The 23,899-nt window shown below is 29.5% G+C and overlaps 1 protein-coding gene across 1 annotated transcript in view; it reads left to right on the forward strand.

Annotated features, from left to right (window-relative positions):
• LOC129958216 (WD repeat-containing protein 81-like) overlaps positions 1–23,899 on the forward strand; it is a 114,975-nt gene that overhangs the window by 42,501 nt on the left and 48,575 nt on the right. Inside the window, exons 10-15 of the mRNA XM_056070497.1 lie at positions 8,735–8,814; positions 10,062–10,236; positions 10,740–10,927; positions 17,465–17,768; positions 17,861–18,231; positions 22,806–22,998. Coding sequence (XP_055926472.1) covers positions 8,735–8,814; positions 10,062–10,236; positions 10,740–10,927; positions 17,465–17,768; positions 17,861–18,231; positions 22,806–22,998 — 1,311 coding nt within the window. The remainder of the gene's footprint in view (positions 1–8,734; positions 8,815–10,061; positions 10,237–10,739; positions 10,928–17,464; positions 17,769–17,860; positions 18,232–22,805; positions 22,999–23,899) is intronic.

The raw sequence follows: 23,899 nt of genomic DNA on the forward strand, positions 1-23,899 counted from the left end.
GGATTTCTTCTGGGCCACATGAAATGTCTTGTTTATCAGACACCTTTGGATACAGTGGAAGATCTCGCTGCTGGAGAAATCGCAAGAACATTTCGTATGTTTGAGCGCGTCCGGCGGTCCTTTAAACATCGGTTTCGATTGTGTAATGACCTTCGCGGCCAAAACATTGATTAATTTTTATAAAAGTTTTCCATCGTCTCCTTTCTTATATTAAAATGTCTGTGCTGTAAATGTATACTGTATCTGTATTCCACCTAATTAATTTTCACCATCGTTTGCGACATTATATTTATTTCTTTGGAAATTCTTTTCGCTTTTTTGCGTACTGTCACTCCTCCGAATTTTTAGGTAGAATTTGCAATACCTTCTGTAAACATCGGTGCCGATGTTGCAGTGATGTTTCCCGGTAAACGTTTTAGTTTTTCTTGAATATCTTGAAAACTCCTCAGTTTTCACACTACAGACTTGTATCAAATTAATGAGTATAAAATTCCTTATATTTTCAAGCTTTTATTTTTCTTAAAGTTTTAATATTTTTGAAGATAAGGGTTCTAAACTACTTTTTCGTTTTCAAGAATTTACGCCCCCCTGGTTCATCAAATCGGCATTTTATTTACATGAAAAGTAGCCTTTAAGAATGTGCTTTCACTTTAAAAAAATCATATTTGAAACACTATTTATTAATTTTTTACAGTTTCCAACAGTTCTCCAACTCCCTATATTGTTGCGATTTTCACCCCCTAAACGTCGTTTGGGACCCTATGTTGTATGGTGATTCTTTATCCTTTTGATGCCTACTATCACTCCTCTCAGTTTGTCGGTCGAATTCGGCAACACCCTGTATACAATATGATATCTTAGAATGAAATTTTGTCTGAAATTCGCTATGAGATGGTACCACTGGCATGGAACTAAAATTTAAAAATACTCATTGATCAATTCATTAGTAAATTCTGAAAAAAAGTAACATTCTGCCTAAAAATACTTTCTGCATACAAGAGAATATAAACGTTTGTACAATTTCAGAATTCTATTACATCAAGAAGTGAGTGAAAATCCCATTATAAATAAAGATCATAAAGACCCATTGAGAATTCTGTTATACAAAGTGCATTAGAAAGAGAAATAATTAGTTTTTATCGAATTCATGATTTTATCAAGAAATATTTTCTAGATTTAAATCAAAATGCTTATTAATTTTTAAGTGATTCTATAGAGTAAGTGAATATAATATTAAGTGATTTTATAGAGTAAGTTAGAGTGATGTTTCAGACAATCAAGATTACTATATATATATATATATATATATAAAGTAATTATCTGGATATTAAAAAAATTGTTTCAAAAATCAACTCAATTTGAATATTTCATCATGATTGTTTGTGGCATTTGGGGTGAGGTGGGTGGGTAGGACTTCACACCCAGTGCTACAAATCTTCCCTTCTTTTGTGATTTATTTATTTTATATGAACGTAGATGGTAATTTATATCTGTAGACATTTACAAATCTGTTAAAATAAATCATATTTTGGTAAGCAAATAATTTTAAAAAGAAATACAAAATAATGAAAAGAATAGAATTTGACTAATTCAAAATTGCCACAAAAAATCAATTTATATATATAAAAAATTGAATTAATAAAAACTTTTGCTTAAAAGCCTGCAAAAGGAAGAGGTGAGAAGTTTTGAATTAAAATAGGCAAAAAGTGATTCATTCATTATATTTGTTTTAATAAATAGTACTTAATGAGTAAATAGACCATGAAGATTTTAAAAAACAATAAAATAATATTATCAATAAAAAATTTCATAAATTTGTAATAATAATTATAATAAACTTACAGAATTTTTTTAAGTATTTAGAAATTAGGACAATTTTTTTATTGGATATACTGAATACAGTCGAATGTGCGAAGGGATTAAGATAATTAAAGGGCTATTTATTCATGATCTCTGTGGATATTAAATACATGAATCTTACAGAACATTATATTAATAAATTTTAAGGTTCACAGAAAATTTCGAATTGCTGACGAAATACAATTAAAGAACATTCAAATTAGCCGATTTATCCAATTCATCTATAAATCTATTAGGATCAGTCTTTGAATCCCCAGTTTCACAAATTTTGCTATTCAGAGGCATCATGGAGTAACACAAGTTGCAATCTGACTTGTTTACCAACTTGTTCGACGGCGAATGGGCCCTGATATAGATATGAAAATGCATTAAGGGGCCGGAAAATGCACATTTTATCCTTATAAACTTTATGCAGACAGGAAAATTTCATAAGCAAATGTGTGTTATTTGCCATTAACGGTGATGTAACCTGTTTCGATAAATTCAGCATAATCACTTTATTATAGATATATATATCTTCCTTGGCTGTACGAGATGCCGTTTGCAATTTAAAGGGCTGAAAATAAAATATATAATATAGTGCAATTGTCCCACTCATATAAAAAGCTGATGTACTTCATATGTGAAGACCATGAGAAGAGCTATTATTTTCAAAGAAGTTTTATAAGCTTTTCTTATAGAATGAGATTGTTTGATTGGAAGGAATGAAAGCTGGTTTTCATTATGCCGCAATACTACCTTGAAATTTGTTTTGGATGAATCTATGGATAGCCGCCTTTCCTTTAAGGAAACGCTTTCTTTTAGAAGCCATTTTATGACAACACAAGAAACTAGGTTTTGTTCCTTTGAAAATTAAAGCAGAAACTGCTCATGACAACGATAAAACGAAGTTACTCTGTCATCATTCTTGAGTGTATTTCATTATCACTTGCCATTGGTGTTTATAAGGGTTTCATTTCTTCCAAGGTCAGAATGCGAGCCTTGATGATCCATTTGATGTAGAAGGATTGCAAGCATAAACTGAAATGTATACTTGATTTAACTCTGGATAAGTGAAAATTAATTATAAATTTCCTATAAAGGAAATTTATAATAAATTATAGGAAACCCTGACAAATGACTTGTTTTATTCTTTTTGACCCGCATTCACATGGAAAATTTCCAGAGTGATAGCATGTATGTATGCAGGCCGCCCGGCTTGTTTTGCCTTCCAGTTTTGCACACGGAATAATATCATTTTTCACTTAAGAAGTGATGGAACATTTTGGGGCTTCGAATGTTACTTCTTCACACCTATAACAGAAATTTTTAACAGAATTAGTGCACCTACGAGACATTATGTCATGTACGAGTCTTATATTTTAACATATTTTAAATAAAAGTTGCTATGTAATTTTTAATTTACTATAATTATTGGCTTATATAAATATTCATATTTCATTACTTTAATTTTCACATAAATTTCAAGAAAAATGAAGGAATCGATTATCTCCTTATCAGCTAAACAAGAATCAATTACCAATGTGTACCATCATTTTTTGTAATCAGTGCTCCGAGATTAGTAAGAAATGACTATTCAATATTTGAAGAAATTTGCGTGTTGCACAATTTTTTAGAGATCTTAATTTAGCTGGATGTTGCCCTTTATTATTTATGTAAGTCTGAACGACTAATCGCTAGTCAATAATGATAATATGTGTTTTTTTCCTTGGCGGAAGCCATCTTTTTTATCACATAATATTGTCAAAGTAAGAGACCTTTGGCGAAATTTAGCAACTTCACATCTTATATCAAGAAGCTTTCACGGTGATCAAATAATAGTTATTTTCGACGGATACACCGAAAGTAATGTTAGTGTTAATGCTGTAGGACACCTAAAGTTATTAGTGAAGCATGATTTTTTTTAGAGAAAGTTCGCGCTGACTCGCAGAGACAGTTTCTAAGTAATCTTGCCAGTAAGAAATTATCCATTTTGAAACTGGTTTGCCACCTGGAGAATTTAGATATGAATAGGTTTGTAGCAATAAATTATGCTAATGTAACACATTGCGCTTATCGCAATGGAGATATATGAGAAGAATAGCAAGCTAGTTGTTATAATTATGCTACTTTTTTTATCTTTTGTTTTACTTATTGCTGTTTTTTCCACTTAGCATGGTTAACCTCTTTCTGAAAGAGTTATAAGAGTATATCTCGGATAGGTTTCATGATCTGGAGAATTGTAAATTGTGCTGACCGTTAAATATACTCTCTCTACCTTCTTTAGGTTAAATGTTGTAGCATAATCTCAAGGTTTTACAAGACAGGAAACCTGCAGACAGTACAGTTGTTGAATAGCTGTGAATACCTGCAATATATCTTTATTAATCTTAAATCAAATTATGCTTTATCGAATGAACGATCGCAGATAGATTCATTGTCCTACTGTATGGCAATGCGAAAAAGCAGAAAGTAGCTTGATTTATATAACATATAACTGTTTTAATAAAGTAGTAGAATGAATAGGACAACAACAGCATTCGTTTTAATTTATCTCCAAGCACGGAAATTGCACGTCAACCAAGTGTAAACGTACGAGGGTAGAGTTTGAATCCTTCAGATTGTAATTTCTATCTACAATCTGATGAACGAATTGTTAACCCCATGTAAAGGAGTGGATTAGCTAAAATAATATCTTATTATTTATGCACCAATAAATAATGTGGAAAGAATTGCGAGTGTGTGAACGTGAATATACATTTGCACTGTTATGTGAAAAAAACCACCGAAACCGAAGTTGGACTAATAACAAAACTATAGACATAATCGAAGAATAAGAAAATAATATTATACACCAAAAGAATTTTTGTAATATTCTGCATTTTTTAGACGAATATTGTTATAAAATAGAATTATTTTAATTGAAATATTTTTTAAACAATTTTTATGCCTTATGTTCATCATAATTAAAATAACTATGTTCTAAATTTCTAGATTAAAGAAGGTTATATTTTGTTAAGGTTTAATAAAGCTTGATTTTTAAATTATGTTTCATACCTTCTATTTAAAAATAAAACACTTTAAAATAATATAAAGGGCATAATCTTTAAAAGCATCATTGGTAAAACAAAGCAGTACTATAATCCGAAAGTGTAACTAAATACGATTTTTTTTTTAACGTTTTAAGTTTAGTAAAACATTTATTTGGCTGACTTTAATAAGAAAAATTTCTCAGAAGCAATCTAATTTTATTTTAATTTTTTTATTTATTTAATTGCAAAATATTGCAATTAAATAAATTAATTTTAATTTATTTAATTGCAAAATATTGCAATTAAATTTCGGATTGATTTAATTATTAATTAAATCAATCTGAAAGTGTAACTAAATACGATTTTTTTTTAACGTTTTAAGTTTAGTAAAACATTTATTTGGCTGACTTTAATAAGAAAAATTTCTCAGAAGCAATCTAATTTTATTTTAATTTTTTCATTTATTTAATTGCAAAATATTTTTTACTGGAAAACTAAGCCAGATGCAAACTTAAATCTAAAGTAACAGGTTATTGTATACTTTGTTACATATGTATTTAAAAAATAGCAGTTATAATTTCTTCCGTAAGCAAGATGCGAACTTTTCGATAATTTGACTTTTTCGAAATTGGAGAGTGGAATATAGGGGAGGCTCTTCCTGAAGGAGGAAAAAATTTCGATTTTTCTGGAGACTCGGGGAGTGTTTAAACCAAAGTTAAAAAATTTTTTTATGGCTCTTTTCCGTTTTTACCTAATTACAATAGATTAGAAGAAAGAAATACAATTATATAATTTCCTTCCCCCCCTTACCATATAAAAAGGCCTTTGTTAAAGAAAATGATCAGTTGAGAGTTTCATGTAATGACTATTTATACAAGTAATAATTTATAGTAGCTAAAAATTAACTTTTTTTTTTATAAATTGGGTAAGATTATTTTGCACTTTGACGGTTTTGCAATTTTAAGGTTGTTGGAGGGATGGGGGGGGGGGGGTGAGAGAAGCTTCCACTTCCTTGAAAGATGTGTTCTTTTCGGCTCTCAAAGAAATATTTAGCCGAAGTTTACAAATCTGTGTGTCGCGCTTTGTTATGTGAGGCGTGCATGCATGAAGGAGAATAAACGTAGATGCGCCCTTAATATCCTCTCGCTCGTGTGGTGTGGAAGTTAGAGAGGGGTGGTGCCAGCTCAGGTATCATCCTCGTCATCTGACCGCGGTTCAAAATTACTAGGTCCGTCCCAAAATAGCCCTAGTGTTGCTTTAAAACGGCATGTTAATATAGCTAAACTAAACTAAGCCGACCCGTAATAAAACGCAGACACTATGAAGGTATTGGGACTCATCCGTACGGGTCATGAGCGTCCAATAAATCATTCAAAGCTCATTGAAAAAAGGGGCTAGGGATTGATTAGTCTAGGTTTGCTAAAAACATATTAGCGGTTGGCAAAAATATTTGACGAGAAAATGCATTGGTATTTTAAATTTTGATACTTAAACATAAGGGAAAAGCGTTTGTCTGTGTGCGTATGTGTTGGTGTTGTACAAACCCGACCGTTTGACTTATATCTATCAAATTTGGGGAATATATATTTTAGAGGGTAGAAATGTACTTTTCGCGGCGTTTTTTAAAATTATTAATTAGATTCATTTTTACTCAAAAATTAAGCGAAATATTTTCGTTTTTTCTCGATAACTTTCTAAAATTTTACAGTAGAAAAAATATTCAATTCAAAAATTTATCTTTTTAATGATACCAATTTTTTTTACCATATAATTTCTTTTTATATTTAATAATTTTTTTGAAATATTTAAAAAATATTTTACCGCAATGTATTTCATTGTCGAAAAGAAACTCAAAACCGTTTTCAATGTTGCTACTAATATATCATCTTGACTTTTTTTCTATCGTTGTGAGCAGGATAGGAAGGTTATGTTTATTTTTTCCATATTGAGGAGATTTCAGTATTTGGTATGCTTGTAATAATTTTATTTTTTGTATTTACAAATAATGTTTAAATTCAGAACCAAGCAATGTTGGAAAAAATGTTTAAATTGCCTCCATTTAAAAATATTTTTTTGCTTTCTCCTGTGATATAATTGAATGTATAAAGATACAGATGGAAAAATAAAAAAAAAAAAAAATAAAATAAATAAATAAAAATTAGAAAAAGTGCAAAACATAATGTATTAGCATAATAACTTAAGTTGTTTGTATGTGTATATATATAAGTCAAATTTTGGAGTTTAAGAATGATTTCTTCAGGAAACAATTGAAATTTTCAGCAACCGTTAATCTCAGCGAACCAACTGGTCGTTAAGGGTTGAAAGTTTAAAATAGACGTTTGTAAATCATGTCGATTCTAAATTATTCATTCACGGTCAAAGCATTCCAAATATTGTTCTGAAATAAAAACAATGAAAATCAATAAACTGTAAAAAATAAATCTTAAATAGTGAAATTCTATTCTAAAAAAATAAACCTGAAAACTATTACAGTCATAGACAATTTTAATTGTTTGAAGATAAATGGATTATTTAGACATGCATTCATAATGCATAAATTAATAACAGAATTTAATAGATTGATTTCTTATTCTTTGAGATTAAATGTATCCAAAACTTAAGAATTTCTATTAATCAAGCAAATGATTCATATGCATATAAAATAAATCACTTAACAACCTTAATATTGTTATAAAAATACACCAAATCTCATACTTAAAAATCTAGTATTCACGTTTATATTTATATACGAAAACTTTCTTTTCATACATAAATGTAAGTGGAAGATCTTGACTATAAAACATATATGATATCTAAGATATATAAATATATTTTTTCACGGTATAAAGACACACAACTTAAAGATTGATGAAATAGTAAAATTAATGAAATTTTTTCTTAATTGTATGAGAATTTGCGTTAGGCATAACGTTATTTTTGTGCGTTAATATTTTTGGATTGCACTGAATGGCACACTTCTTCCCGAATAATATATTTGTGCTAAATTTAGTAATTCTGCTTACTATGGTTTATCCTGTAAAATCTTCCATCAAAATCAATGAAGTTTCTATGAGAAATAGTGAAAACAGAATTAGTGAAGCCTCTTTTTCAAATATGTTTGCAGTTCAACTTTTTCAAATCAAAATTAAATATTGTATAAATTAATTTTGGAAATGGAAGCTTTTAAAGTGAGGAAAGGAATGGAAGTGAATTTAGAAATTTGTTTGCATTCATCATATAAAAATTGTGACTTTAAAGATTTTAAATTTAGACATAGCAACGATGATCATGAAATAAAGTTTATTTCTTCTTAAAAGTCGCTTCATATGCTGAAATCTGGTCCAAAAAAATACAATTTTATACAGCGATGCATAATAGAATGTTTTATGGAAAATAAAAAAAAAAAAATTAAAAAAATGACTGATAATTTTAAATTATAAATTTTGATCTATTGTTTTATTTAATACCAATAATACATTTCGATTTTATATCTTAAATATTAATTACTATTACCAAAGATTTAAATTAAATTTTCTGCTACTTTTCTCTATTAATCAATCCAGTTTTATGTTACATTCATCTAATTATATTTTAATCTATTCACTTATTTAATATTATTAAAATTCAGGCAAATAAAATATCTGAGTCTTATATAAAAATTGTTTTTGCAATATGTTACTTTTTTTGTTGCATTAAGGTAAGAGGTGTTTTCCTTCAATGTAGGTTAGAAAGAAATCTCTTTAAATATTTTAATAGTGCTTGTCAGTGTTTGCATTCCTAAAAAATAGAAATTGCAAAAGATTATCACATTCAGTATGTTTGTTAAAAGCATTTTTACAGGCTTACAAAATATTAATTTTCAGCCACAAGATGCAAAAGATAGTGGAGATGATGAGACGTCATCAGAAAGTTTTGGAAAACAAGGATTTTTAAAAGGATTTCGGTAAGTTTGCATCGTTTCTAATTTTCACGTACCGATTTTAGATAATTTGTATTAGAAATTTCATTTTCATATATTACGACGCACTTCTTCTGTCCTGACACAATAAATTCTCTAATCAAAAGATAGCCAAAAGATAGCAAGAACGCTTACAAGTTATAAAAAAGCGCCGAATTTCCTCTTCATTCTTGAAAAAGTTACGAAATTATTTTAAAGCCAATGAATTATTTTTACTAATTCTGTAGAAATTCAGAGTTAATAGCTTTATCAACATTATAATTCATCTTAAAAATGTAAAATGGAAGGAAAAGTATTAATTATTCCTTTAGTTATAAAACGTAAATTTTGCCGTGTATGAAGAATAATATTAACTATTTGAGTCTAACGCAACATGTTACGATTTTATGTTGATAAAAGACTGATGTGTGAGTACAGATGCGATATATATATATTGATGAACAATCGGTTTTAAAACTCTCAATCAATTCTGCCAAAAATTATTCAAGTGCAATTCCTATGCAACAGTGATTGCTCCTGTTTGACTCAGAGCTTCTGAGCTACAGTAGATATTTTAGAGACAATTTCTTATCTAATAAAGTAATTTTACATGTTTTTTCCTCCTCCTTTTTTACTGAGATATTATTTGTCATTTTAAATGATATCTCAGAAGCCTCCGGCCAACTACTGTAGACTGCTTCGGTTTTTTTTTTTTTTTTTTCTTCCCCTCTACAAACCTTTGCGAGTTTTGAATTAATGTTTTTGCCTGTAGGCTAATTTGCAATAGGATGGGTTTTTTTTTAAAGTTATAAACACACTATAATTTGTTCAAAACTCAAATAGAACCTTTATAATATTTGAAATAAAACATTAAAGAGAAAATTTCTTACGAAGCATTATATGTGTCATATTTGATTGAAAGCCTTTTGGGTTCTATCATATTACAACGGATAAATATTTTTTGTTCAATATCATCTATGAGGTGATAAATGTATGTAAATTTTTCCATAGTAAATAAAATGCAAAGGCGGAAAAAAAAATTCTAAAATTAAGATGTTTTTTAAAATTAGCGATATCAATCAGTTCGATACTTGCTTCAAACGAATTAAACTGATTAGTGTTGTAAACGTAATGAAGAATAAGTGTTAATTTATATTTATTTAATACGATGCTATGTCGATCAAGACTCAAAGTAAAATTGTAGACTCAAAATAGTTTTATTGAAAACGTAATTTATTAATTTTCGGTTTCAGGTCTAAAACTGTTGTGTCATCTACTGATGTGAATCGTCCTGAACCTCGGCCGGAAAATCAAACCATAGTGCTACCAAAAGATTTTAATCCTCTGTCTACTCTATCTCATTACGAGTCTCTCTTCACGTTTCAATCATGGACTGGAAAAAGAAATTCTGAATATGATAAAAATAAAGTATGTGCTTTTTGACTTCTGATTTAATGCATTTGAATTATGACTTTGGTATTTTTTTTTATTAAACTGAAAGGACAAATGTTACCTCGTTTTTTTTTTAAATAATTTTCACTTCATATTTTAATACTTCATACAAATGATGTTATCGATTTTTTTTTGGTTATGTATTCCCACTTTTTGAGAAAATGTCGATTCTTTAAGATTATATTGATTTCAGATGATATATTAAGTAGCTTACAGATTTATTATTTTCTCTAAAATTGTTATTAAAATACATAAAGATTCTTATTTTCTTGTTGGTCTCATTTTTGTATCTTTGGCCCTATGCACAGGGTTGAAAGAATTGCTTATTTAATGACCTATTATTATTTCTAAATACTGAAATATGTTTTTCATTAGTTTCATCTATAATTATACAGTAAAATTAGTTTATGGAATTACTAAGCCGTGATTTCCTGTTGAATACTGAAGTAAATTTTTATAATTTATTTATTTATTTTTAGGATTGTATGAATGTTAATGATATATCCACACATCAGTATCAAGTTAAAGACATGCTGGTTCTTGGTTGTCTTATTAGTGAAATTGCAGTTTCATCTCAATGCAAAACTTTGCCTCCCAGTGTATCTTTTCAGGAAAGATATTGTAATATTTTGAAACTTCTGCGCTTGTATAAACAAGATATTCCAAAGTATGTTTATATTAATTAGAAAAATGATTTTATATACTAAATGTTTATTGTGTTTTATCTGATAAACTCAATATATTTATTGTGTTTTATCTAGTATAAAAAGTTTATTGCTTTAAAACGAAACATACATATTCTGAGTTTGTATTGCATTAATTATTAGACATTTTTAATTTCATTTATTACTTAATCAAGTATATGTATAGCTATGTAATTTCCTTGTTCACTTTTTAAAAAATATTTACCATATGCCACGATATGAATTTCTCCTTTTTTTTGTAAAAAAAGGTGATAAAAATTTATTTTTCTTATCCAAAATGACTAGTTACAATTTTCAACTGAGTATTAATGGAATGATTTTATATTTAGTTTCGGATAGTTTGTTGTTCTCTCAGTTATAATTAAAGATGAAAACGTTTTATATTCATATTATTCAATAATAATCAGTAAAATGTTTTGGGTTAAAAATTGTATTACATTGTAGTTAATAGTCGGTAATAATGCATAACAACAAATATTAGGATTTGTTGTTGATGGGGATTAATGCAACGGATGAATCTATTTTGTAATAACGTTGCAATATATCGAGTTTTATTTTCATTTATTTCAAGTAAAGTCACAATCATGTTCTAAATATTTTTACTTTTTAAAAATTAATAGAATGGTTGAAAATCTAGTTTTGCAAAGATACTGTGTATTGAAAGGCATTAAGAATTTCATTGCTTTCTCTGAAATGTGTTTATATTCATCTCTTCTTTTGAACTAAAATTTCCAAATTATCTTTATTTAACTCATTCATGACATTTCTGTCACAAGAAATATCTGAAAGCTGGCATCTTTCTTGAACTGAAATATTATATAGCATTGCGTCTAAAAGAGAAAACGGATTTCTTACCTGTTCTTATCTTCTAAATTTTCCCGAAAATAATTATTCCTAAGCTAATATTAGCGTGTTGTCAGAGCCGGCCAGAATAAAAGATGTTTGGTACAGAGTTGCGACTTCTTCAAACAAATGTTCTGTTAAAAAATACTTTATTCCATTTCGTTATTTAGTTCATTGCACAAGTATTTAGGTAATAAAGACTAAAATAATTTTTGATAATGATGAATAATTTATTTTTATGAATTCAATATTTCAATCACACCACAAATAATCGTTAATAAAACAAATAGCAAATATAATTGCTTTTTAAACATCAAAAATTATATTCGGTATCCGAATCATTTGAATAAGGTTTCACTATGAAATTTTTGCTTCATTTTCTTACACGATTTATTGCAAATTCGTTGAGAGTGTTATCATTAATTTTTTGGCTACTTCGGAGCCGATATATAAAATGTGTAAGGTGATGAATCGTGCTTGAATAATGCTAGAGCTCTATTAATTTTCTGTTGTTTTAATCTCGAGGAAGATCTGTCTACAAATGCGATAGCGATTCGCGAAGGAAAGGTAATTTTCAAAATGACAACAAAATTTTGATTGAATGGAAATAAATTATTTTTAAATACATTTTGTATTGCTATGATCCTGGAAGGCAAAAACTTAACAGTATATATGATTAGCAAATACGACACATTTTTGATTTCATTAAATAAATTAATACAAACTATTCTAGCTTGCAATATCATATTTAAAGCTTTGCTGTATTTGAGTAGATCATCTTCTATCATATTATCCGAATTATGCAGGATGACCCTAAAAAGTTGGAACAAGCATTTATTTCTGTAAATATTGCATCTAAACATATATTTCCAATTTCAAAATTTCATTAAATAAGGGGAGAGAATATATGAAAACACTTTTTCTTTTGTGGAAATTGATAAAGTTTAAATTTTTATATGATCCCCATTGTGTAAAAATGCCAATTACTGACCTGTTTTCTTATATTCATCTATAAGCACACAGAGTTCCTTGTTTCTGTCAACAGAATTTGTAGAGATATGTTTATTTCTAAATTTAGAAGGCTTATCACAAATTTAGATTGAGGCTTTTATTTTAGGAATGCAAATTTATTTAATACAGAAAAACTGTCTTATGGAAGTATTTATATAGTAGTACATCATCCAGTCATCATGACTTGAAAAAAATTAACTAATCATATGTACTCTTGTTCACTTTGGTTGACGATTGCTACAATATTAAGATGTAAGTTAAATCTTTCGGGTCGGAAGTAAGAGGCAGTAGTATAAAGGTGGAAATCGAAACATGAGAAATTAAATGTTTTTATCTCAGAGAAGTAGTTGAATACCGAAGAAGAAAATAAAATTATTTGCTCTCAACTTCCCATAATATTGAGCTTTCCTAATGAGTTTCAACATTTCAATAACGAAGAGCGTTTTAAAATGTTGATAATTTTTATTGTATATGATCGTAATGCCAGTCTATATATAATATTACAAATTTCATTTTCCGAATCTCATTATCTTTTCTAATAGTATATTTACAAAACGGACCAGCTATTCCGAACTACAGGATTCGTACCTTTCGGGGTGAACGGAATGAGGCGTTTTACGAGTCATACAAATATTGATATTTGGCTTTCTTTTTCAAGTTACCCTCATGTTAGTATATAGTCAAATATAAACAATCTGTTTGGATTTAATATTTAAAAAATGACATTGCAGTGAACACTTTAAGGCAATAATTGGCATTCATGGACAGCTGAGATCAGATGATAACCAGTGTCAAAGTTATGTGATGGGGCCCAACTTCAGATAGAATCATAACTGGGACATTCAAGTGCCAGTTTAATCGAATACATGCCGAACTATGAATTATACGTAGATACTATGGGCTTCATCGAAGATTTCTGTGAACTACGGGACTATAGATAAAATTAAATTTCGGTAGCAGCTCGAAATATATGTTCCCTCGGAATGTAGGAACTTTTGTGTTGTAAAAACAATTTCGTGAACCTGTTACTTCAAATCCTTTTTTTCAGAGATGTGATCCAGAGATATCATCATATCACGCAATTCCAACTAATAAATCTTTTCATGGTAAAGCAAGAATGGGCTTTTTGTAATTGCATCTATAGCTTACACATAGTTAACTACATTTTTCAACTTACATTTTTACATTTTTTCAAATATATTTAACATAAGTTAAATATATTTTTCAAGCATGAAACACTGAAAAAAAAAAAGAATATAAATGTTATTAAAAGAATTAAAAAAAAATGTAAGTATTTCTTCAAAAATGTTCGACTTTTTTTAAAGAAAAAATTTACAAATGCTTTTTTGCAGACATCTTAAAAAAGTACCTAATGCATATTTTTGCATGCTTTTTTATGATGAAAGGAGTAATGATATTAAAAAAACAAAAAAACTTAAACATTTTATTTCGAGGAATAGATTTTTATTCAGATCATCAGCGTAAGATTACGATAGTTCTTAAAATTCTTGAATATTGTAATTATTAACACATAATAACTATACGTATTTTAAGTGTTTAACAACATTTCAGAATCTCTGGTATGAAGATGTTTTATTGTTAAAATATAATTCACTGAATTTTATTGCTAGTCAAGCTTCTTTTTGAAATCACTGACAAAAAGTAAGTTTTGTAGTAAAGTTGGAGAAGAAAGAAATTAAGTCATTCTAATAATACAGCAGATAAAATATCAATGTCCAATTTTTAAACATCATTCAATTGGCTGTAATAAATGTTAGCAGTTGCACAATTAAAACATGTAATAACTTAAGAAAAATTCTCTGCACTGAGTTAATATTTTTCATCTGATGTGTAAAGATTCGCCTCCTTATGATTTTGATATTTAGTTAGATATTTTTATTTAAAAATATCGAAGTGTGTGTTAACTATAATGCAAGTTAAAAAATGAAATGAATCTTATTGAAAAAATTTTTGTTTGCCTTGAAATTTCTGATACATTTATTTTTATGTATTTTATACGAGGAGAATTTAAATAATTCTTTTTTAACCACTTAACTGTTTTGCCCGAGTACCATACGTGCATCGATTTATCGAATTTTGATAGTTGTAAGCAAAAAATAAACCATTCATAGCGATTATAATTCAATATTAAAATTACTTCGTATACATAGATAAGTCAAGTATTCAATGGATTTGCACTTGAATCAAAATAAGAAAAAATTCCCAAAATAGAAGGTGTCATCTTATTGGATAGTAAAGAAAATAAAACAGTTAAGGGCAAGCAGTTTTAGAAGAATGCATAAACGTTTCTTTAAAAAATGTATGAAATTTCAATGTTATAAATATAAAAAAGTATAATTGTCCTTTTTTGACTTTCGTTATATTTCTGTGTTAAATTAATATATATTTTTTTTAATTCTTGAAATGTAAAAAAAAAAAAAAAAAAAAAAAAATTAATATTGATGATTTCTCTGTAAATGAAATTTCTCATTCAAAATTAATAGATATTTATATCATCTAAAAAGAATTTTATAATTAATTATTAGTTGCATTTATTTTTTTTAGAAACTAGCTGTTAAATCTCATGAACACAGAAAAAAATGCAGTTGCCTCATGCATCGTATGCTTAATCTGCTGGCATGAGAACACAGCTTAAACCACGACGTCATCTTGATGAAAGCAGGAACACCACACTGTTAAAAAACTGTAAACAAATATTGCCAATATCTTGCAAGAGTCGAAAACTGTTATGATTTTGCAAATCTTTTGTGTATGGTCAGTGAGCGAAACTTTCCGGATCTCTCTACAAAGAAGAGAGTTGAGAAGTGTCAGTGCTATGCATCCCCTTCCCCCCATATATAAGAACTGTTGCATGCCTTTATTGGGATATCATACTTTATAAGCTTGGTTACAGTTTTACTTTTATACTTGGTTTTTATCTTCATTTATTTTATTACAGTAGGAACAATTTGGAAACTTTTTTGACTTCTTACTCAATCAATACTATAACTAATCAATACTATAACTGTGAATAAAAAAAGACAACTTTGGTTAATGTATGTGTTGACTTGCATGATGACCCTTTAGAGAATGGAATCCCGAGATCGTTTTGGTTTCCCTTTTTGTCAACTTGTACTGTAAGGTACAGTACTAGTTCGCTTATTTTATGTTGATCCTTGATTATTCAGATATTGCAGAGGAACTAATTACAGAAGGCAGAGGAACTAAATCGAAAACAGAAGGCTGCATTAGCCGTCTCAGAATTGGACACTCGAAAATTTTATATAGGTGCGCTGAACCCAATTGTTCACATTGTAAATGCATTTTATGAATGCAACGAATGATTTTTGATTACTTTATATTTCATACATATAGACTAAATTGCTTTGTTTGTTATTCTAATGTTTTAAAAAATGTCTTTGGTAATAATTCCCTCTCAACTTTTTATATCTTCTTGGCGGAAGTATACACTAATGTTTGTCTTTAAAGCCTTTTTTAATAGTTTATGATTACTTCATGAATTATGACCAAGTCTTTTTGGTTATAACTTTGCTAATTTTTTATTTGAATTTTTGACAGAATTCTGAGTTTATCAAATTGTTAAATTAATTTTGAATACAAATATTTATTATTTGTTGAAAATTATAATATCGCCAGCTTATTGCAGCATGTACAAGGATGGCTGTTGCTACATAAAACACAATCTCACATAGCTTTCAGTCGTATCATTCTTTATCTGCTATAAGATGAATCAAGATGTATATTTACAATTTTTAACCCCTATCAGATTTATTTCTACAATTAATATGTTCGATTGATAAGTTTTTTTCTTTTCCAATTCAATTCATTGTATTGTGTTTAATTAAAAAGGTTCTAATGAATGTTTTCGATTATTAAGCTGATTACTTTTTAAAGATGTTCTACGAGGTAATTAATACTTTAATTATATATATAATTATTTCAATATTTATAATTAGCATAATTGTGCATGATTTCTAATTTTTTTCACCAATTTTGAAGCAGTAAAATACATGACTAGTTGAACTACTTGGAAAAATACTTCAGTAACGAAAATTAAACGTGCACAGAACAAAGGAAGAAGCACTTAGAAGATTCAGAGATTATCATTCCCCTTTTTTAGCATAACTCATTTTCTTGTTATGAAATTTTTCGCAATCAAAAAGCACTTGTATGGAATACGAAGTTGCTGGTGAAACACGAATGAAAACTGGTTTACACTTGTGTAGGAAATGCAACAAATTTTATTTATATGCTTGTAAAACAAAGTGTTATGCTATTTCGTAAGCCCTTTAGTAAATGAGTCCTAAGCAAGGGTAAAAGAATTATTATGCACTGATGCACCCATAAAATATATAAAAATAAATATATAATACGAAATATAGCTCATAACATATATTTCTTCAAAGTTAGTAAAATATAAAAAAATAAATCAAACTGTGAATTGAACATGTTAATATAAAGTACTAACAAAACACATTAAAAATGTCAAATGTTTTAAAATGAAAAAACCCAAACTGACCAGTTATTAAAAGAGGCGACTTATAATGTGCACTGCCTGAGGCCAGAAGATGCCTAATTCTGCTACAAATATGTTAACCAAATATAATGCATCGTTCATTTTTCAGGTCGTTTCAAAACGCAATTCAACTTTTGTTGCAAGTATCTCCATCCTATGATCAACAGTTGGAAGAAATGCTTTCTGTTCCATACCGTTATCCTCCTATATCAACATCTGGCCTTCCACTCCCGTCACCTCACCAGTTACTTCTACCTCATATCCGTACTATTCCATTTCCAAATTACTTTCCAGATTTGTACATGTTTCTTCTCACTTTGAATAAGTTTTCTGATGATATAAAAGTCTTATCTGAACGACATGATGAAAATACTGATATCCAAAAAGAAATAGAGAGTCTTGCGGAGAAAAAGGTCTGTTATATATATATATATATATATCCCTTTCAGTTGTATTGTTTATTCATTCTCAGACAACTTTTTTTAGAATTTGTTTCTTTTAATAGGTTTGCTATGCTGCGAAACAGTTGCAAAATCTTTTGCCTGCATTAAATACCGAAGGTATTGAGCTCTTAACACCGTATCTTCAAGAAATGTTTGAAAATCAGCATACAGCATTACTTTCTACATGGCATATGTTTGGATTAGTTTCTCAAGCCTTAGGTCCTCAACAAACCTGCAAAAGATTGTTAACACTATTGACTAAAGTACTTGACACAGATAAGCATTCGCCTAAACATCTCAAACTTTATCATCGTTCATTTATTTTACAGATCATTATAGGATTAGGATTACATAATTTTTTAATTCACTTTACAACTATACTTATAGAAGCTATTGGAGGTTGCAAAGATTATTCATCAAATGATACAGAAAGGTATGTATATATATACACTCATGTCCATAAATTAAGGATAATTCAGTCACGCGGAAATTCAACTCTAAAATACATATATCACCCGAAAATGACTACACACATCTTCAAAAATCATATGCAAATTGCAGGAAATCACTAGATGACACCGATAGTTCGTCACAATGACGAGAGTGTAAGAGAGTGATGTATAAGGAATACAGGCAAAGAAGTAAAATTGTTCGCAAACGCTTTATAAACCTTTCAGTGCAATAACCGCATAGTTATGACACAAAGGATGCATTTGGATGATTTTTTGCGTGGTAGAATTATCGGCTGTCTGGAATGTGGGCGTACCCAGCTGGAAGTATCCTAGGAACTTGGAATCGCCGAGCGTGTCATCTCCAATCTTTGGCAATGATTTCAAGATGATGATAATGTGAGTAGACGTTACAGCACAGGTCGCCCCGGAGTTACAGAGCCGAATGAAGACCGGTATTTGGCAGTTACTGCCAAAAGAAATAGACGGAGCACAGCATCAGAACTATCTCGTCAGATCTGTTCAGCCACTGGTACGACAGTTTCAAGGTAGACTGTGTACAGACGCTTAGGGCAGATTGGTCTATATGGTTGTAGGCCTGTCAGATATGTTCCACTTACTGCAACTCACTGTCGCCTGCTGTTAGCCTGGAGTAGAGAGCATGAATTGTGGACACCGCAACAGTGGGCTTGTGTGATGTTTTCCGACGAGTCCAGGTTTAGCTTGCAGTCTGATTCTTGCCGGGATTTCATATGGAGAGCGCCAGGTACCCGTTACCACCAAGAGAACATCACTGAACGACAGCTTTACGGTGGTGCAGGATTGCTCGTTTGGGGAGGACTTATTCTTCTGGGTTCCAGAATTGACTTGCATGTTCATATTGGAATCATGACAGGCCAAATCTATCGGGACATCATTCTGGAACAACATGTACGTTTGTTTCAGGCACCATGGGCGTAGAATTCGCGTTTATGGATGACAACGCCCATCCTCACCGTATAAACATCATAAACGAATGCCTTCGGTTGGAGGATATCACACGTATGGACTTGCCAGCATTCTCATCGGACTTGAATCCTGTAGAGCATGTGTGGGACATGCTTGGCCGACGAGTTGCAGCCCGTCAGCCACCTCCTACGTGTCTACGGAGAGCATTGCTTGATGAGTGGTGTAATATTCCCCAAGATCAGATCGATAATTTGATACACAACATGGCTAGGCGTTGTACGGACTGTATTGCATCGTCTGAGATACATACTATGTATTAACCATCATACCAACCATGTAATATTGGTTTTGGTAAATAGTGTTTTGTAATTTGCTCCAGGGAGCAAAAACTCGCAATTTTTATTAATGGTATGAAACATATAGCATATTTTTTGCTCTTTACCTTTTGTTTAATAAATAGGCTTTACAAATAAGTCACATTTGTTTCGCCTCTGATCCTTTCTTTTCCTGAACTTGCATTATCCTTAATTTATGTACATGTGTGTATATACACTTAAAATGTTTACATCGTTTATTTTTATATTATTTTTTGTTAATTTCTGCTTTTTTTACTTGAGATTGTTATTTTATTTTAACAAGATATTTTCTTCAATTTAAAATGGGAGCTCATAAATATACATTTGGACTTTAAAATAACAAAAAATAGAATTGGTTTTGCCATTATAAATTCGTGGTAAGGATATTATGAATTATTTTCATTTCTGAATAGTAAATGAGGTGAAATCTTAGTAAGTGAAAATTATTTGAATTTAATAAAGTATGCAAAATTTTAAAGCTTCAGTCTATTCAAGGGGAAAAAAGGGTTGTATGAATGGATAATAATGATTGATAATGATTTTTTCTATTAATTGAATTATTGTTCAACCGTGATGTGGGTCTTGTAAACAATATAAATAGGAAAAATCCCATTAGAAAGAAATAGGTTATTTCATTCTTAAAAATTGTGCTAAGGTATATGGGATTTTGTATTGCATCTTTCTTGAATAAATTTGTAATAATAAATTCTGAGAAAAGCCGGTCTAGACGAGTGCACATCATTCAGTATATTGTATTAGTTGATTAGCATGTTTTCAAAAATTATTCTCATCTAAAACCTAATGATTGAAAATTATTATTTGCTTTGTTTTGTTTTCTGAGTATTATAATTTTTTTTATTTTATTCAGGAGGAGTTGAACGGTATTTTTCACCTTCTATTAAAAAGCGATACATTAGGAGCAGAAATTGAAGCAAAATCTTTCTGTACATTTTAGATATTCCTACAAAAAGTCGAGGAATTTTTTTTATAGAAAACTTGGAAATTACATGGAAAAGTCAGAGGAAATCAAACTGCCTAAATGCTGACCACTTTGCAAAATATACTATATAATTTGCTAGTAAACATTAATTGCATGCGTTTCATAATACGCCCTGTATAAATCAATGAAGCAGGATCTGATATATATGATTAAACAAGTATCAGAAAAATAACATAAAATATCACACCTCAACGAGTTATTTCTCGATTTTTTTTTTCTTTTTTAGATGAAAGTGTGTAAAGCTATTTTAAATATTGAAGAAATGATCAGTCATTATCAGAGATGGGAGAATTGAGCTTGGAAGAAAAGAATTCCAAACTCGATCCCACATACTTTAATATTTTTATCAATAACACTACTAAAATTCGGGAAACCAAAATCATCTTATTTGCTGACGACCCTGCTCTGCTTTGCATTGCAAGTGATCCTGAATTCGTATCAAATATCAATGAGCACCCCAAATTAATTGAAAAGTGGCTTATCCATTAGGCTATTCAGATTAACATCAGCAAATGCCAAGCCATGTATTTCTCATAGAAAAGAAGCCTTCCATCACCACCAAAGTTTTTTTTGATGATCAATACCATGAAGTAATGATATAGTTTACCTTGGCATCATCCTAGATAAGCATTTAACTTTTAAAAAGTGTATGAACAAAATTAAAAACAACCATTAAAGGATCTTAAACCAAGCTTTATCTCATCTTTAATTTCAAGTCAAAACTTACTCAGAAGACAAGTTTTTAATCTGCAAAACCATGCTGTCATACCATTTGTACCCTTAATTTCAAACGCGTCACCTATTTGTGCGACTGTTGCAAAAACCCACATCTCAACACTAGAAAGATTACAAAATGTGACGGTTCGGTAAATTAGTAGCATGCTGCGGTTTGTCTGAAACAATGACATCCGTAAAGGCCTACGCCTTGGAACGTTGGAAGAATTCCACTAAAAACTTTCAACCTTTCGAGAAAAAAAAGAAAGAAAAGAAACGAGAACTCCGCCATCAAAGGAAGAAAAAAAAAAATCGAAAATTATGATTTAATGCTTCCGAAGAACGCCAAGAGACTTCGCCTTCTCATTCATACTTAAAGTTTTATTACAAGCATTACCACACCAATTCGGTTCTGGATCGATTTTGTCTAAAAAACACTAATGTAAAATTCTGCCTTATCTCACTCTCTCTCTTTCGAAATATTAGTTATAATTAATTTACTATTCCATGAAAAATATTCACCTTCATAAAGCACAACCACTAGCTAAGTAACCTCAATATCATGTCAATCTATTAACTACTAAATGTTTTAATTTTTGGCCAGTTAATTTATATATATATATATATATATATATATATATATATGCTCAAAAAGTTGTGTGACGGTATAATTATATTCAAATTATATTTTGTTTTGAAAATATTTGATATTTTTAAAAAAGGATATCATTATAAAATTATCAATAAAATAATTTCTATGAAAAACGAAAGACTGAGTAAATGACAGATCGTTACTACAACAGGGTTGCCATGCCACCGGGAAAACACAGGCAATTTAAAAATCGTCTTAAAAAGCATGAAAAACTCAGGAGAATTTGAAAATGTTCATAAAATCCAGGAAAATACAGGGAATTTTAAATTCCACTGTTCCTTTTTTTTCCTTGCTAAAACATGCCGATCTTTAATCTTTGCAAGAATAAAATATCGATCACAGCACCAAAAAATGGGACAATTGTGTAATTTTGGAAACTCTCCCTTATACTCATTCTTATTTTTTTCTGTATCGATCAGTCTAATTGCTTCGATATCATGTTTTGTAGAAATGACATTTTTCTGTGTACCTATCATACCTTTAAAATATGTAAAGGCCCTTTTCACAACTTTCTATTCATTCATTTTTTGGCGGGAAAGTTAGTATTTAATTAAAATTCTAATTAAAAATTTTAAAAAAGGGACCTCAGGTGCACATTCCCGACCTCCAAGGTATGCATGTGCGAAATTTGGTAGCTGTAGGTCGAACGGTCTCACCTATAGAGCGCCAACGCACACACTTTGAGCTTTATATAAGAATAGATATAAAACTATAAAAGTTAAGTATACATTAGTTATTATATTTAGCATTGCCAAAGCACTAAATGTCATAATTTTATTCATTATGAAAATTATTTTTTTTAATTATTTCAAACTATAAACATTTCTTTTAAAACGTATTTTGTATTTATTGTAAAAATTTAAATTATAACTTTCTGTTTTTCATTAGTGAAAGTGTTCTTGAAAAAGAACAAGAGACGCAACAAATTTCAAACTCTGATGAATACTTTCCTGAAAATGAAATGTTTGAGGGATCATTACATCGAAAATTGAGTTTATCAGAAGAAAATTTAGAGATGCAGCAGGAAATTGCCAACGATGAAGATAATGAAATTTTTGACTTGGATATAAGAGATGAAGAGGTAACAAAAGATTAATGTTTGAATTTGGTGTGTTATTTTTTAAATGTATACTTTTTATCTGCTTTATGTAATCATATTGCTACATCTTTTATAATTAAAGCAATGATTCTGCTAGTAAAGTGATGTGCAAGTTTGCTTGAGATGATATTTTTACTGAAGGTTTTATGTTAAAAGGGTTTACACTGCTGAAAGACTTAAAAGAGCAGTCACTTTATTGAAAAAATGCTTATGACCCAGCTACCATTTTAAGAAAATTAGAATGTGTCTTTCTTGAACGTTCCATAATTATATGATACTAGATAATTTGGCTTACAGAGTTATTTTATTCAATTTGATTGATAAAAGACTGTTTAAAATACAGAGGAGATTTCAAATTTCAGGATTTGGAAATTAAAATTCAAACAAATTATTTTTCTCAAAATCCCATTGCATATCAACAGAGTGTGTGGTTTGCCAAACAGCTTAAATGTCTTAACATTGATTTTGCCTAGGAATCAATAAAATGATCCCATATATTCTTATGCATCCTTTCCGATTTCTCCTCAACAGCAATTTCTGGGTTTCAGATTACCAGAATAGACCTTGGCCGAGCAGCAACTCGTCTCTTTAGAGCGTCTTATACATATTCTGTTGAATTCTGATCTGATTTGACATTCTGGCTCCTTCATAGGCTAGATCTAGCATTCAAGATAAGCTGTGTTATATCGAACATAGGGAAAGAAACGTATTGTAGGTGGATCAAGAATCTCTTCACTGGACCTTCTATCCGTCAAACTGCTATTATGGATAGTATGTAAAACTCGGTTCAGTTATACTTATTCCAGCTCATTACCGCCTTCATATTTCGACTTTTTTCTCACAAAATAGATTTAATTCTCGTACCACGTTGTTTCCAAATAAA

This window comes from Argiope bruennichi, chromosome X1 (assembly GCF_947563725.1).
Source record: "Argiope bruennichi chromosome X1, qqArgBrue1.1, whole genome shotgun sequence".
NCBI classification, from domain to species: domain Eukaryota; kingdom Metazoa; phylum Arthropoda; class Arachnida; order Araneae; family Araneidae; genus Argiope; species Argiope bruennichi.